The sequence below is a fragment of the Typha latifolia genome, chromosome 10 (genome assembly GCF_019914945.1).
Source record: "Typha latifolia isolate L0001 chromosome 10, TyphaL0001v2, whole genome shotgun sequence".
NCBI lineage: Eukaryota > Viridiplantae > Streptophyta > Magnoliopsida > Poales > Typhaceae > Typha > Typha latifolia.
Genome location: NC_133095.1, coordinates 10,705,010 through 10,716,239, shown reverse-complemented (window position 1 = coordinate 10,716,239; position 11,230 = coordinate 10,705,010). Strand labels below are relative to the sequence as shown.

The 11,230-nt window shown below is 37.8% G+C and overlaps 2 protein-coding genes across 3 annotated transcripts; one reads left to right on the top strand and one right to left on the bottom strand.

The window, feature by feature from the left end:
* The first annotated feature begins 200 nt into the window (after window positions 1–200).
* On the top strand, window positions 201–2,759 carry LOC140797052 (uncharacterized). The gene is made up of 5 exons (XM_073150331.1): window positions 201–407; window positions 512–622; window positions 708–789; window positions 974–1,151; window positions 2,292–2,759. Exons 1-5 carry the CDS (start codon window positions 387–389, stop codon window positions 2,383–2,385), a joined length of 486 nt encoding a protein of 161 aa, XP_073006432.1. The 5' UTR covers window positions 201–386; the 3' UTR covers window positions 2,386–2,759.
* Window positions 2,760–4,944: 2,185 nt separating this feature from the next.
* On the bottom strand, window positions 4,945–9,419 carry LOC140796080 (probable pyruvate, phosphate dikinase regulatory protein, chloroplastic). Of its 2 annotated transcripts, none has more exons than XR_012110402.1 (3): window positions 6,415–8,370; window positions 5,352–5,991; window positions 4,945–5,266 (listed from the first exon to the last, which is right to left on the bottom strand). XR_012110402.1 is itself a non-coding variant. In XM_073148940.1 (3 exons), exons 1-3 carry the CDS (start codon window positions 9,161–9,163, stop codon window positions 5,157–5,159), a joined length of 1,227 nt encoding a protein of 408 aa, XP_073005041.1. In that variant the 5' UTR covers window positions 9,164–9,419; the 3' UTR covers window positions 4,945–5,156. The 2 variants fall into 2 exon arrangements, 1 of the variants encoding a protein (XP_073005041.1); XM_073148940.1 differs by lacking the exon at window positions 6,415–8,370 and adding an exon at window positions 8,687–9,419.
* Window positions 9,420–11,230: the final 1,811 nt, after the last annotated feature.

The window sequence follows — 11,230 nt, the reverse complement described above, 5'->3', positions numbered from 1 at the left end:
AATTAAGAGGGTTTATGTGAAAAAAAAAATAGTTCAAAGGAGCTAAAGTATAATTAAACCCTAAAGTAAGACCAAACAGGCAAACACGCAACAGAAGGTGGGCTGCCTCTCCGTTTCCAGAACTACCCTTTCTCCAATATCGAAATTCCCATTTTACCCTTCCCATGCTTTAATTCCCTCTCTCTCTCTCTCTCCTCCTCTCCTCTCTATAGTCTATATTAATATCGGGGCATAGAAGCGTCTCCTTTCCTCAACTCCTAACTATTATTCTCTTCTTTCAAGAGAAGAAATCGTAAGAGAGAGAGAGAGAGAGAGAATTCTTAGCTTTGCCTTTTGTTACCATCTATTGGGGAAGAGGAGGATAAAGGAAGGAATAAGAAGAGCATATGGCGGATAACTTCGAGCCTGTGAGTATTAATTCCTTATATTAACTTAATTCTTGATACCGTTGTATCGAGTTGTTGTATAACTACCTGGATAGCTTATTCTTATTCCTTCATTTTTTTTCCAGCTTCTCAGTATAAGCGGGGTCGAACATGGCGAATTCGTCGCTCTCGATATCGGAGCCTTATCGAAGGTCAACCCCGATCAGGACGAGCCCACGCCGAGTCAACCCGTATCTGTAAACACTATCTACGACTTCTTGGGGTTTTTTGTGATGATTTTTAGTTTTTAAATTTTGGGTTTTAATTCGATTTTCTTTGAAGGTTTTGAAATCTTTGTCTCGGATAAGAAGCGGCGGAGAGAGGGAGAGGAGGGCGGCGGAAGGAGAAATGACCAACTCGGCCGGTGAGTTGAGTTGATTTATATTTATATTTATTTTGTTATTTCTTTTGGTTTTATTCGACTCGGTTTGTGACTCGTCGGAGTCGGACGGTTTGGAAACGGCGAGTTGAGGGATTTTTTATATTTATAACAGTGTGTGAATAATAGTCATAAAATTGTAGTCTGAATGAAATATATACATGCGTAGGTGGGGGGGAGTCCGGCGAGAAGGCCACAGTTTCTGTACACGTGGCAGGGGATGGAGATCACAGCAGGAATTTTCATACGACTACCCCAACATCCGGGTGGGGGAAGTGCAGGCGAGTCGGCCGGCGTCCGTCGTCGTGGCTCAACCCAAGGAGGGTTCTCTTCGTCTTCGCCACATTGTAAGTTTTCCTAACGACACCAAATTGCAAATTGCCCCTGGTACTTTACTATAATCACAATTTATTTATTTTTTATTTATTTTTTCTTATCTCAAAGGCCTAAATAAAGTTGGGATATATAATATGCGGTAGATTTAAGGGGTCTTACTGTAATTATCTAAATAAGTTATCTGGGGACCACTAAGTGGGCCGGTGGGCGATGGATGCTGATCCTTAGTGGGCCATGTTAGATTGGGCCCACCAACTGCCTCCTGTGGCCGGAACCTGATGACCCCTACGGCTTTTTTTTTTCTTTTCTTTTCTTTTCAATAAGAAGTATTTTTTACGTAATTGCCAATGAAAACCTTCAAAATATTATACTAGATTTTTTTAATATTTTTTTTACAAATTACACCCCTGTTACTATTAGTTAGATGGTCACGTTTTCCAATGGTATGTGATAATGTGCCAAAGGAGAATAAAATTAAGCGTCGATTAGTGGTAGGTGTGACTTTGTGATGTTACCCGTAGGGACCACCGGCAGTGGGCCTATAGGAGATGGGCGAAGATACGTGGTGGGCTATAGTAGAAGGGAGGAGACACGTGGGTGAATTCTAAGGTATTTGTGGACTGGGATCGTTTACAAATTACACTACTGGTACGTTGTATAACTCTGTTCATTGGGGATTCCATTGGGTAGTGGCACGTAGCCACGTGCACTGTTGTGATCTGCCTGAGGAGGGACCAGATTCGCTGTTGAGAGGGGTACGTGTATTTTTGTCCGACGCAAGGATGGTATCATGATCTTGTATGTCTTGTATAAATCCAAATGTATGAACACTATTCCGCCCTCTAGTCTCCTATATAGATGGATAAAGTCTACATATATATATATATATATATATATGCTTCTAGATAAACAATTACTTAAACCTTCTTCAAAAAATTTTAATCTTTTTTCCATCCATTAACTTCACCAAAAAAAAAAAAAGAATTCTGCAATTAATCATGCCTTTATTGGGTAGTATCATACACACAATTTTAGGTAATTATAAGTTGTATATAGTGCTGTAATCAAACCTTTATCAATATCCAAATGGTGGAAGATAAACTTAGTGTATACTTAACTAATGCCATACTTTACTTTATCTATATATGCAGGTCCAGCATGGGGACATTGATCCTGCTGTACTTCACTCTCTCCATGGGCAAGATGGCTGGTAGTGATAGTAGTGATAGTAGTAATGCCCAGTGATGCACTCCCCATAAGCAAGCAAGCAAGCAATTCTATGGCCACTTGCAGTTTTCCACCTTCTCTTTGGAAGAGAAAAATGTTTGCTTCTCATTATGCTTTGATTTAGAAATGGAGAAAAGTTAGTAGCACTAAGATGAAAGCCCAGAAAAGAATAGGCAGTGGAAGAAGAGTTGTAGGGTTGTACAGAGGAATAAGAGGGTATTTTGAGGAGAATAGTATTTTATTTTAGTAGGAAGGTGAGAATATGGATAAGAGGAAAGGAAGGTAGATGCAGTCGTGCCTTTTGTATGTTGTGGATAGCACTTGTTTTTCTTCTATATCTTGTAGTCAAGTTTTCAAGTATTGCTTTGCTGCTGCTTTTTGGCATTGGAGAAGTTTGGCTTAGAGTGCTGTTTGTAGGCTTCCACTACTACTAATTGTTTCTTGCTCTTCTAAAGGGAGTTATTTAATTTTTGTGGATATATAGTATGTGAGATACTATTAAAAACTTGTTTCACTGATTGCTAAGTGCCAAATCTAAGCTTCACATTATGTTAGGTGTAGCAAAATTAAATTATTAGAGAAACAATATTTCGATTAGTGAGCAGTTGATTAATTCAAATATTAGATATTTAACAACTGTGATAATATATATATATATATTCTTTGGACTAACAAGTTTTGTGCAAACAAGTCGAATTAACAGCAGAATTTGATACCACTGTATATAATCATGCATCTAATAAATAAATATGGATTAAAAGAGAAAGTTTAGTGTTATCTTTAATCAGAAAACCTAGCGGTTGGATTGGATTAGATAATCCATAAATCCAATATCTCTCATGTTTAGTATGAAAATAATGGATTAAACTAATAATCTGAACCAGATGTTATATTCTGTAGAGAAGGGATATAGTATTTATTGGAGAGGTGTGATGGTATATCCCAAAAGGAAGGTTAATAATCTCAATTATTTTTATTTATTGGAGAGGTGTGATGTTATGTTTCAGCTTTATTAGTTTTCTGTATAATGATAATAATATTATTGTATTTAGTTATTCCATGTTTCCATCCATAGTTACGTATAAACCAAACAAACAATTCATTAGAATTGGAAGAAGATAGGATTTTAGTCATCATATTTGGTTTAAAATTAAAAAATGAGATTAATCAACTGGACAGAAATGTCATCCCTCGAGATAAATCTAGGGACTTATCTCTCTTCTTTTTTTTTAAGAAAAAAGCCCACAGACTTATTTATATCATTAGTTTCAATCATACTATTATAACTCGATACTAAGAACAAGTCTCTTACTTAACTGTATTACATATGGAACTAACTATAATTAAAGCGAAGTATCAAATATCAAAAGTAAGCACTCAAAGATTTGTCTCTCATTGTGTCATCATCCAACCAAACATACCTTTATAAATTCAAAGGGGTGAAGTGATTTTCTCTCAAACTATAGAGGATAACCTCTCCCAAAAACCTGGCCTCGTTTGGACTGGGTTTAAGTTTCTTTAAACCAGGTTAGTGTTCTGCTAACCTGGTTTTGACACCAAACACCAAGTTTTTTTTTTCTCAAAACATGGTTATCCCATACCTACTACTCCCTAAACCTGATTTAGAGTACCAAGTTAAACTAATTTAATACTAATTTTAAATTATTATTTTGACATCACTTTAATTAAGTGTCAGTTTCAATCATTTTCTCCTCTCTTTCCTCAAAAGCCTTTTTTTAATAATATATCTAATTCCTCCACTACAAAAGGTACTTTATACAATTGACATAAGATATCATCTAAACTCACTTCTTATTTTAATTTAAGGACAACTTTTTTTATATCAAATCAAAGGTATTATTATACTAATTTTACGGAATAATTTTAATAGTAATGATGACAGTAACCCGATTAATAATAATCAAACATCCAACTTTTCTAAACCCGTTCAAGATTAAGAAGTGGTTTTGAAGCTAACCATCAACCAGATGCTAAAGTTTTACCACTTTCATAGACTCAAGTTTATTATGATACGGATTAGTAAAAATTAATCAGTAGCGTACTAACGTACAACACAAGCCACGAGTGTGAGCCAATACTAGTTGGGATGCCAACCTTTTTCTAATAGTACCTAAAAAAAAGACGTGTATATGGAGTCACTCTAAAAAAAATGGCATGCATATGGAGTATTTGAATGAGATTACTACATAATTTGACTAACCTTCTCAAAGTTTGATCCACTCATGCTTGACCTGTTTATAGACCAAGCCAAAAAGAATTCAAAGCTTTCTTAATTTTCTTAATTTTGCTAAGAAACCCAAAAGAGTTATGGTGGACATGGTTTTTTTTTCCCCGAGTGAAACAAGAACTTAATATTGCCCCCAGATAAATCGGTCCATTGAGATTTGAATCTAAGTATACTGATTCAACATGAGCTCCTTTTAACATTATCCTATCCCAATGACATCAATTTAACTAGGACACCGTTAAGTTCTCATTTCTTTTAAGAAAATATTATTTGAGCACTTGGCCGCATACATGGTTTTGTTACATTAAGAATATGGATATAGTAAAGAATTGATGATTAAGAAGATGGATATAATAAAAAAATAGATGAGGTAGCAATAATACAGTAACTTTTGTCTGATATAAACTACGGCAAAGTGATATAGCAAAAGGTCATATGAGCATATTGCACAGAGAGTATTTAATTTTTACAGTTCTGTGACAAACATCTCACTACAGAAAGCAACATACATTACGTACAAGATGAGGGGCAGTTAGAACCTCTAATGCTGGAATCGTCTTGAAATACGTGGCATGGAGCCTTTGTGTTTCCTGTCATGGTATATTCTCACTACCACAGCTGCAGTTTCTTCTATGGCTTTCCCTGTTACATCTGCATGAAAAGATCTAGCAATGGTAACAACAGATAACTAATAACCTACTGAGCATATCATGATACATAATAAACAATTGCTTACCTATCACTGGCCAGGTTGGATTCTGCGCGAAGATTCGATTGGCATGCTCCAATTCCTCCCTCACATGGTCCATCTCTGAATAATTAGTCCTAACATGATCACGGAGCCCTAGAGTGTTGGCCCTTGACGTCCTTATAGCGTGCAGAACCACTGGACTTATAGTTAATGCAAACACCTTCTCTTGATTAATCTCAAAAAGGGTCTTCGGCAGCTCCACGCCCATCACAATTGGAACATTTGCTACCTTATATCCCTTTTGAGCTAGATATATTGACAATGGTGTCTTCCCCGTGCGTGAGACACCAACAAGGACGATATGAGCATGATGGAGGTTTTGAGTCTGAGCTCCATCATCTTGTTTGATGCTGAAATCAATAGCTTCAATGCGTCGGAAGTACTCATCAGTAAGTTGACCCTTTCGGCCTGGAGCACCTCGGGGAATGCCAGAAGGGGCAACACCAAGATGGGCAGCAATGGCTTCAGTTGTGGGTCTAAGGATGTCCGTGGCTGGGACACCCCAGAGCTTGCATGCATGCTTAGCTGAATCTGCCATAGAGGGATCGGCAAGAGTGTATAGGAATAGTGCACCTTCTTTTGCAGCTTGCTTTATGATTTCGAGAAGTATATCCATGTCAACAATCTGAAAAACATTGGAGGCAAAAGATAATTAGGTAGAATGATTCTGATTAATAAATGTATGCTTACACAACATTTGCTTTTTATGAAAAGAATAAGAGAAAACACAGATGGACAGTGATATGCCCACCATTGTATGGATATAAGACATATGCGTGGCATTCCATCTGAGAGATAATTTCTAATAAAAAGGTTATGATCAAATTCCTTCTATGATTGATTAAACATTGCATTTCCAATCATGAAGAAGAATTTGCCAAAGACAAGATGTACATTGATATGCCCACCATTGAATAAATAACCATCCTGGCATTGACACAGCAAATTGTGCTGTAAATGTTACCTCAAGAATTCTCTTCAAATAATTTTCACCTCTTAGTTCTATTGGTAATTTTCTAACTTTACCCTCAGTCAAACTCTACATTACCTCACCAATAATCCCCACAAGAGCAGGCTCCCTGTGAAAAATGATGAAATCGACTTGTGTCTCTGATAATAAATTGCCGTGATGTGACTTTGGATATAAGCTTGATTGCATCATGGCAATCCCCACAAACTCGGAGGTTTTTGGCAATCCTTATAGGGACACCCAGAGGAGCTTTCAACAAACCAAAAGCTATAGCAAGTCTTTCACTGTGGCTACAAAGCATCTTCTTCTTGTCCTCGTCTTCGACATCAAGCAGCACAAACTTTGTTGATGGCACATAACCTGCCTTGGTTGTCTTATCACCTAATTCCTCCAACAACTTGTAGACCTTCTCAGACTCATTATGGGATTTATCATGTGCTCCGAACACATACACTTTGTCCATTATCTCGATCCAGCTACATCCCCATTCTTTTAACAGTCCCCTTGCAGCCATCATCTGTCTTATTTTCCCAACATCATCCCATCTTCCCACAGAAGCATAAATATTAGACAATATCACATAATTAGCAGTGTTATCTGGTTCAAGCTCAAAAAGCCTATAAGCCAATTTCTCACCAAGTTCTACATTGCGATGCACCTGACAAGCTCCAAGAAGGCATCCAAGTACACTCCCGTTAGGCCTAATACTCATTCTCTCTATAAGCCTTTCAGCATCATTTAGTCTTCCTGCTCTAGACAGCATATCCACAACACATGCATAGTGTTCGACCCTAGGCTTTACTCCAAACTTCTCCCGCATTGTCTCAAAAATCTCCAAGCCTGTATCAACAAAGCCACCATGGCTGCAGGCCATCAGGATCACAACAAAGGTGATGTGATTTGGCTTTAATCCTTGTCTCTGCATTATCTGAAACAGATTCAATGCCAAACCAGGTTTTCCATTCAATGAAAACCCTTTGATCATTGAGGTCCATAGAATGACATTCTTTCTCTCTAAACTACTAAAAACCCTGTATGCAACATCAGGCTCCCCACATTGGGAATACATCGTAACAAGCGTAGAACCGACAATAAGATTCTCACTAAATCCATTCCTTATAGCATAAGCATGGATAGCCTGTCCTCTTCTCAAAGAAGAAAAGAAACCACAGGCAGGCAACAAGGAGACAACAGTAAGTTCATTGGGCTTGAGGCACTCCTCATGTTGCATTCTACAGAACAGCATCATGGACTCAGCATAGCTTTTCACACGAGTGCATGCTTGAATCATTGAGGACCATGAAACGATATCGCGAAGCTCCATCTTATCAAACACTTTGTGTGCTGCACCTATGTCTCCAAATGACCCATATGCATAAATAAGAGAATTGGCAACTGATAGACAAGAGATGCAGTCGCATTTAACAATCATCGAATGCAACTGCATCGTTAGCCTATGGAATCCCAATTCAGCGGACGCCTTCAACAACGCCGAAAAGGTGTAAGAATCAGGTTCTTTGCCATATCTAAGCAATTCAACAAAAAGCTTTATCCCTTCACTTGGGTCCCCATTCTTAACATATGCAGAAATCATTGATGTCCAAACAAACACATCTAACCTTCTCTTGATCATTCTATCGAACAGTACTCGGGCATCTTCAATTCGACCACAACTAGAGTATAATTTAACTAGTTTAGGCAGCAAATCTCGGTTCCTCTCAAACCCAGCCTCCTTAATCTGGGAATGGAGCTTCCTTCCTTGTTCAAGAGATCGGGTATCAATACAGGACTGGAGAAGAACCCCATATTCTGAGGACGAAGTGGGTAAACGCTCTCTACTCTTAGAAGCTCTCACAAAATCGGGTCTTGCATAATGATTACTAGAAATCGTGCAACAAAGCGAAGCCATTCTTGGGTTCACTAATTAGCGGAAAATCAACACTAATCTCATCAAAAGAATCTAAAATAAGGAGCTTCTAATTCTTTCCTCGCAATATTTGTACAAGAAGGATTTGGGACAGCAGTAGAATAAGAAAAGGAGAGAACTTTTATGTCTATACCCCCGTAAAATCATTTATTTATGAATAAACATTTCTAAACTCAACACACGGATCTTTTTTTTTATTTCACACCCTATCTTTTCGCTTATATATGTCATCAGATTTTCAAAGAAAGCATGGCAAGCAAAAGGTCGAATTAAAAAACAGTGAAATAAACATATAATGTAGGGACTAAAATAAAAATATCCCGGATATTTTCATGCAGCTATGCTTAAGCTAATAAAAAGAGAAGACCGAAGAGTACTGTAGAGGAGGGGAAAGATGGTAGGGCCGTGAAAAGACGAAGTTACCCCGGAGAAGAGGTGGGTATTTACTGGGCAGCTCCGATCCACGAGGCTATGCTCGAACTGGCCCAGCGCCGCGATAACGGAGTGCTCCGCCGTCCACCCCGTCCCGTCCGACACCATGTAGATCTCCTTCCCTTCCGTCACTCCGCCGTTCTCCTCCCCCTCCTCCTCCACCTCCCTCCTAGGAGGAGAAGAAGAAGGAGAAACAGAAGACAAGGAAGAGTAAGAGGGCGACCGAGTTGGAACGGAAGGCGGCGGCGCCGTCGCCCTCTCCCTCATAGCCGGCCACTCGATCCGGCGGCCAGACCGAATCGCCCGCCCCCTCGACCACCGGTCGAGCTGCGAGCTCGACCGGCTCAATGGCGGCTTCTGGACCTTATCGGGTTCGGGTTCGGGTTCGGGTTCGGCGGCCCTAGACGGGGACTCATCGGCGAGGAACGGGAAGACGAGGGGCATTGGGAGTAATTCGGATCCCAACATTTTGTTCTAACCTTGGAGAAGGGCTCCGTCAAGGTATTTAAACCACCGACTAGGATTTCTTTTTTTTTTTTCCCCTTTCTTTTTGATCTTTTAAGGAGCTGAGTGATGGTGTAGGTACCTAGTAATGAGCCTCTTAACATACTAGTTTACTATTTTAAGGGGTATTAGTGTATGATTTGGGGACATTATAAATGACCCGTAGTTGATTCTAGTAGTTTATACAAATAAAATGAATTGATATGGAGGAATATTTTTATATATATTTGAGTATATTGTTTATAATAAGAATAGATGATGGAGGTGGGGTTAGGTTTGGAATGTAGATGGTTGCTTGTTTGACATGCAGCCGCGGATTGCGAACACGGTGAGTGCAGCCGTATGTCATGTGTCACTTGTCAGTCTTCTTTGTCACCTGGGAGGAGGATAAGAAATAGCTCATCTCGAGACGTCGGTGGTAGGCAACATCTGACTTCTTAAGAAGATTTTTTATTATTATTTCTTTTAAGATTTTTTTTTCCCAAAGTAGGCGACTTCAGAGAAAATAATGGGCATATATATATATATATATATATATATATATATATATATATATATATATAAGTTTAAATTCAATTTTAACAAGTTTTCAGTATATATCAGTATTTCTGTGTCAGTATGTTCGAACGAGATCTGGAGATGTTTGAATGCAATTTCTAGACAAAGGCTGTGTGATGCAGGCGTTCGAACGGCTCAGCCGCGTTTGAACGCAAATCTCAACCTGAGAGCAACTTTGATTCAGGCATTCGAACGACCCAGCCGAGTTCGAACGTGAATCTCAACTTGAGAGCAACTTTGATGCAGACGTTCGAACAGCCCAGTCATTTTCAAACGTGAATCTCAACTCAAGAGCATTCTTGATGCAAGCGTTCGAACAAGACCCTCTTGCGTTCGAGCGCCACTTGAGTTTCGCAGTGTTATTACTGGGCGCGTTCGAACGCGCCCTACGGGCGTTCAAACGCCCTGCGGAAAAGCTCCAATCTGAACCTGCCCTATAAATACTAAAGTGAGTTTTTCAGGACTTAATTGTTAGAAGAACATCTATGATTGTGAGCCACCGTTGTATTAAAAGTGATTAGAGTTGCTAAACTTTTTGTAATTAAGGAATTTGCATAGTGAAAGAAGATTGCTCCGCCCGTGGACGTAGGCACATCATCGAACCACATAAATCTTATCTCTCTTTATTGTCTCTATTATTTACATTCTTATAATTACTTGCATTAAGATGCTTAATACGCGATTAGAATTTATTTATTGCTATTCTATCACTATTAACACCACATTGGAGTTTTCCCGATCCCACTTTGTATAAATTCACGTTTATTCCTAAGTAAAGTTTACAGTAAAAATATAAATCACTCTACATCTTCTTAGTAGTATAAGATGTATCTACTAATTTTACTAAACATTGGTCGGTCTCTGCACTTAAAACGAGGAGACAGGTAGTAATTTTAAAAAGATAAGCCGCCAGAATTGACTAATATTTCCATCTCTTCACTAATAGCCGTATGTTTTTATTATGTATAAATTAACTCTTCACTTTGTTAAAAATATATTAAGCTATACTCTTTGAGTTAAGTTTAACTTAATAAAATGAGATGAAGTTAATTAACTAGAATATTTCATTAATTTCAAATAATACTTTATATTTGTTAGAGATAATTATACTTAGTGAAATTTGCATATGACGCCCTGAATTTTAAGAAATTACAATTTACACCTTATTTTTTACCGACTAGATAACTAAATCTAACTCAGCTAAATTCAACTTATAAAAGGGCATTTTAATTATTTAAAAATAAAATATTTTTAATTAATAAAATATGTAAATTATAATTTTATTAAAAAATAGGATGTTATATGCAAATTACTCGTACTTACATAAATTCAAAGTGTCGCAGCAAATAAATAAGATATTTTATACGAAAAATAAGCTATAGTTCAAGAGTGTAACTAATAATATATCATAAATTACTTGTATTTCTTCCTCTAATATGAGATTTGAATTAAAATAAATTAATCTTTAATTTG

Coding starts and splice junctions, on each gene's coding strand:
- LOC140796080 (XM_073148940.1), bottom strand. CDS start 9,163: ATGTTGGGATCCGAATTACTCCCAATGCCCCTCGTCTTCCCGTTCCTC. Junction 5,992..8,686: donor ATACCCACCTCTTCTCCGGG/GTAACTTCGTCT, acceptor AATGTTTTTCAG/ATTGTTGACATGGATATACT. Junction 5,267..5,351: donor TCCAACCTGGCCAGTGATAG/GTAAGCAATTGT, acceptor CTTTTCATGCAG/ATGTAACAGGGAAAGCCATA.
- LOC140797052 (XM_073150331.1), top strand. CDS start 387: ATGGCGGATAACTTCGAGCCT. Junction 408..511: donor TGGCGGATAACTTCGAGCCT/GTGAGTATTAAT, acceptor TTTTTTTTCCAG/CTTCTCAGTATAAGCGGGGT. Junction 790..973: donor AGAAATGACCAACTCGGCCG/GTGAGTTGAGTT, acceptor ATACATGCGTAG/GTGGGGGGGAGTCCGGCGAG.